General features: G+C 39.1%; 1 protein-coding gene across 1 annotated transcript; it reads right to left on the bottom strand.

The window, feature by feature from the left end:
* Positions 1-2,611: 2,611 nt before the first annotated feature.
* LOC100957551 (olfactory receptor 2M3-like) lies at positions 2,612-3,559 on the bottom strand. The gene has a single exon (XM_003795930.1). It carries the CDS (start codon positions 3,557-3,559, stop codon positions 2,612-2,614), a length of 948 nt encoding a protein of 315 aa, XP_003795978.1.
* Between the last annotated feature and the right edge of the window lie 1,026 nt (positions 3,560-4,585).

The raw sequence follows: 4,585 nt of genomic DNA on the forward strand, positions 1-4,585 counted from the left end.
ATGAGTATAGTCTGGAGAAAAATGAGACATCTAAAAAACATCCAAACTAAACTTCTAGCAATGAAAAATACAATATCTCAACTTAAAAATACACTGCCAGGATTAACAGCAGATTAAATGCTGTACAAGAAAAGATAAGTGAATTTGAAGATGTAGCAATAGGAGCTATCTAAAATGAAGTATGGAGAGAAAAAAAAAGGCCAAAAGAAAACTAAACAGAGCATCAGATCAGGTGGCCCAACACACAGGTAAGTGAAGTATCCAGAAGAGAGGAGGAGGAGGAAAATAATATTTGAAAAATAGACATATTTTCCTCCAATTTAACAGAAACGGTTAATCCACATGTGTGTCCACATTGTCCAGAAAAACAGAATGAAAAAGGTACATATACATTATACTCATAAATTTATTTATTATATATGTACATATACAACATGTATTTACACATATATACACACTATGTGTAAATATGCATATATGTATATATGTGTATATATATTATATATATTTATAGAGAGAGAGAGAGACAGAGAGAGATTGGTTTATTATGAGGAATAATCCCATAGAATTAGGGAGGCTGAGAAGTGCTATGATCAGCCATATACCTTTTGGAGACCCAGGAAATCCAATGGGTATGTGATTCAGTCTGAATCTGAAGATCTGATAATCAGCGGAGCAAATGATGTAAATCCTAGTCTGAGGGCAGGAGATGAGATGAGACGTCCCAGCTCAAGGAATAAGGTAGAAAAATGGAGAGAAATACCTCCTTCCTTCCCATTTTATATTATCTAGGACTCAACAGATGATATGATGCCCACCCACATTGGGGAAGGAAATTTCCCAAGTCCACCAGTTATGTTGTTTATCTCATACAGAAACATGCTAACAGTCACACCCGGAAATAATGTTTAATCTGGGCACCCCATGGCCCAGTCAAGTTGACACATAAAATTTAACTGTCACACTTCGCCCCTTGTTAACTTGTCACCTATACACATCTCCCAGTAAACCATACCTCCAAATAAAGATAATAAGAAAGTCATAATTCTACCCAACTTAACCAAATAACCAAACACACAAACATCCTTCCCTACAGAGGAAGTAAAATCCATGAGTGATGTTTACTCTTCTTTTTGATATCCCATAAGTTACCACTTTGCTGTAAAATTAACAATACTTAATAGTATACCATAAAATCAATATGTCTTATGTTACATGATAAAGGAATAAGAGAGGAAAGAAAATAAAGACATACACATGTTCATAACAAAAAAAGGAGGAAATACTCTTGATAATCGCTGTCTTTGTTGCTAGTTCTTTGTGCAGCTGTATCACTACTTGTTCTAGTCAACTCTTGATGGACATGTGGGATTTCAAGTTTGGGGCTCTTGCGATGTAAACTGGTAGGAATCCTCAGACGCAGGCTTTTGTATGGACACGTTTTCATTTCCCTTGGGTAATACCTGGGAGTAAAACTGCCGTGTCCTGTGGTAAGTGAGCAAGTAGGTAACAGCTCGAGGGAAAGCTACTAAACTGTCCTACTAATAAATTTGAAATTTGAGTTCCGTGAAATGAAAGCTCCTGCTCATCATACAACATATTTGAGAAAATAAATAGCCAGCCCATTGATTGGAAGAAAATATGTATTTGCACAATAGATGTGACTAATAGCTATTTTCAGAATAAATACTTCCAAAAATTAACACTAAAACATTAACCTACTTTAAATGAGCCAAACAACTTTGAACATTTTTAAAAAGAATATAAACAAATAGTCGATAAGCTCATGATAAAGAGCTCAGCATCATAATTAGTTATCAGGGAAATGCAAATTAAAACTATGATAAAATACCAACACATCTCAACACATCATTTAATGGCTGATGACACCAAATGTACATGAGGATGTGGAACACTGGAAATTTCACACATGGTAGGTGGGAGTGTGAAAAGCTGCAGTTATTGGGGACTTCTGAACCTTATGAATTGTGACAAATAAATAGTTACAATTTCTGGTTCTAACTTTGTGACACTATTATGTGTAAAAAGAAAGCTAACACAGTGCGGATGGTGCAACAAGGTTTTAACTGAGTAATTTAATATTCATATAAGGATATAGTAGCTTTTCCTCATTAAAAATTAAAGATCTCCATAATTGAATTTAATCTCCTATCAATATCACGACAACAATATGAAATAATTCATTTTAACAAAATTATAAGTCTAAAGTATGATGTTGGATCAGTAGCAGTCTTTGTCAAGGTTGAGTCTAATGTATCTTAAAAGGGACGAGGTTTAATATGTGCCGTCAAACACAAGGTAATTCATGGGCAGATGTCTCTGATTTGTTAAATGGTATTAAAAAGACAAAGTAGGAAGTTGTGAATTTTTTTGTTGCACAAATATAGAGCCGTACTATAAGTAAACTAAACTAACCACAACAAAAAATATGAAATATTTGAACAAACAAGAAAACAGGGTTTGTTTGTTGTTGTTTTTCAGTTTCTTAATCTTATGTGATTGCCTGTAAATCTACAGAAAGGGGTAAATACTGGGGGCTGGACTGTGTTGGTCCAGTATAAAGCCACGTAGGTAAGTAAGAAGCGAATAACTAAGCGATTTGCTCCCTAGACTTTACCTTGCCTGTTACCTTCATGAACGCTCTGGCCACTTCCTTGTTGCGCACGCTGTAGATGAGGGGGTTCAGCATGGGGGTGAGGATGGTGTAGAAGGCTGACACCATCTTGTCCTGGGTGGGGGAACGATGAGAAGCGGGGCGCATGTAGATGAACATGGCCGCCCCGTAGTACAGTCCCACCACCATGAGGTGGGAGGAACAGGTGGCGAAAGCTTTGCGGCGACCCTCCCCAGATCCCATGCGGACGACCGCCAGAATGACGCGAGCGTAAGAAGCCACGATGATTGCCACAGGGAAAAGCAGCATAATTACACAGCAGATAAATATCATCCTTTCAAACATCACGGTATCGGTGCATGAGAGGGTAAGAAGGGCTGGCACATCACAGAAGAAATGGGGTATTTCCCTGGCCCCACAATATGAGAAGGACAGTGCAACTGCAACTTCGATTATGCCATCGAGCGAGCCAAGAATCCAAGAAGAAGCCGTCATGAGACCACAGATTTTTTGGCTCATGAGAACAGGGTATCTCAGAGGCTGGCAGATGGCAACATAGCGATCGTAGGCCATGGTGGCCAGCAGGAAGCACTCAGCTCCAAGCAGGGAAACATAGAAGAAGATTTGGGCCCCACAACCTGCCAGAGAGATGGATTTCCTTCCAGATAGGTAGTTGAAGGCCATCTTGGGCACAGTGGTACAGATGAGCGTGAGGTCCATGAGGGAGAGTTGGCTGAGCAGGAAGTACATGGGCGTGTGGAGCTGGGTGTCCAGGTAGATAAGGAGCACCATGGCAGTGTTGCCCAGGACAGCTACTGTGAAGATGCCCAGCACCAGAGCGAAGAGGAAGGTGTGGGTGGGGCTGTGAGTGAAGATTCCCATCAGGACGAAGTCTGAGCCCCGGGTCTGATTCCCCCACAGCATGACGAAAACGGTCTCTGTGGAGAATGCAATGTGTGAGAAATGGCCACGAGTTTTTCATGAAAATATCAAGGATTTCCTGCCTTGGTCAAAACACCTTTTAAATGATGTAAACATGCCAGCATTATTTCTTTAGGCATCAAATTTATCACCAGTAGATTAAGGATTTCAAGTTTCTTTTTAGTGTGATATGCATTTTAAATGCAAAGTATATAGCTAAAAGATACGGTACAAGTCGTAGGAAAATTTGGGGAGTTTTCTTAAGAGTCATATACTTCAGTTCAAGCCACAAGTCGGTTCAATTCAAATATGTAGTGTAGATTATCCCTATCTAATTGCGAGGGTCGTGAAAACTCTTAATTGTTGGGGATTTCATGACATTGCCATTCTATCTTCCATGAAACTCACCACATCACATTAAGATGCTAGAAAAAATTCTGTCTAGAAAAGTGGAGATGAACGCATGCATTAAAATAAAACATGTACCCTTTTTACCCTGCATTTATCTTTTTGTTTATCTTTTTGTCTAACCACTGTTGACCCGCAATCCTACATACCCAGCTGGGATTATCAACAGAACTGAAATGCTGCTGGCATACTGCAATCACCAAAACTCCATGTCAAATTTCTTTACAGTAGCTTTATGAAAAAAAAAATTAAATCACCCTTTAAGAGAAACTGCTTAGGGGAATGCTATAGCCATTTATTACTGCACTGTCCTTGTCCCTATTATTAACTAATGATAAGACCTAATTCTAATTACGTTTAATTTTCCATCGAAGATTTGCTTTTCATGCCTCCTATATTAACAGCAAACTGCAGCGTATTTAAAATGTACACTGCTTTGCATTCTGTCCGTATGTGTAAGATTATTTTTTTACTTTAGTCCATAATAATAGCTGTCTGAAGAATAGCAGTGTGGGACAGTAGAACTGATTAAGACTTGCTGTTCTCGGCTTGGCGCCTGTGGCTCAAGTGGCTAAGGCGCCAGCCACATACACCTAAGGTGGCGGGTCCGAATCCCCAGCC

Source organism: Otolemur garnettii, unplaced genomic scaffold (genome assembly GCF_000181295.1).
Source record: "Otolemur garnettii isolate 467f Iridium unplaced genomic scaffold, OtoGar3 scaffold00097, whole genome shotgun sequence".
In the NCBI taxonomy this organism is placed as follows: domain Eukaryota; kingdom Metazoa; phylum Chordata; class Mammalia; order Primates; family Galagidae; genus Otolemur; species Otolemur garnettii.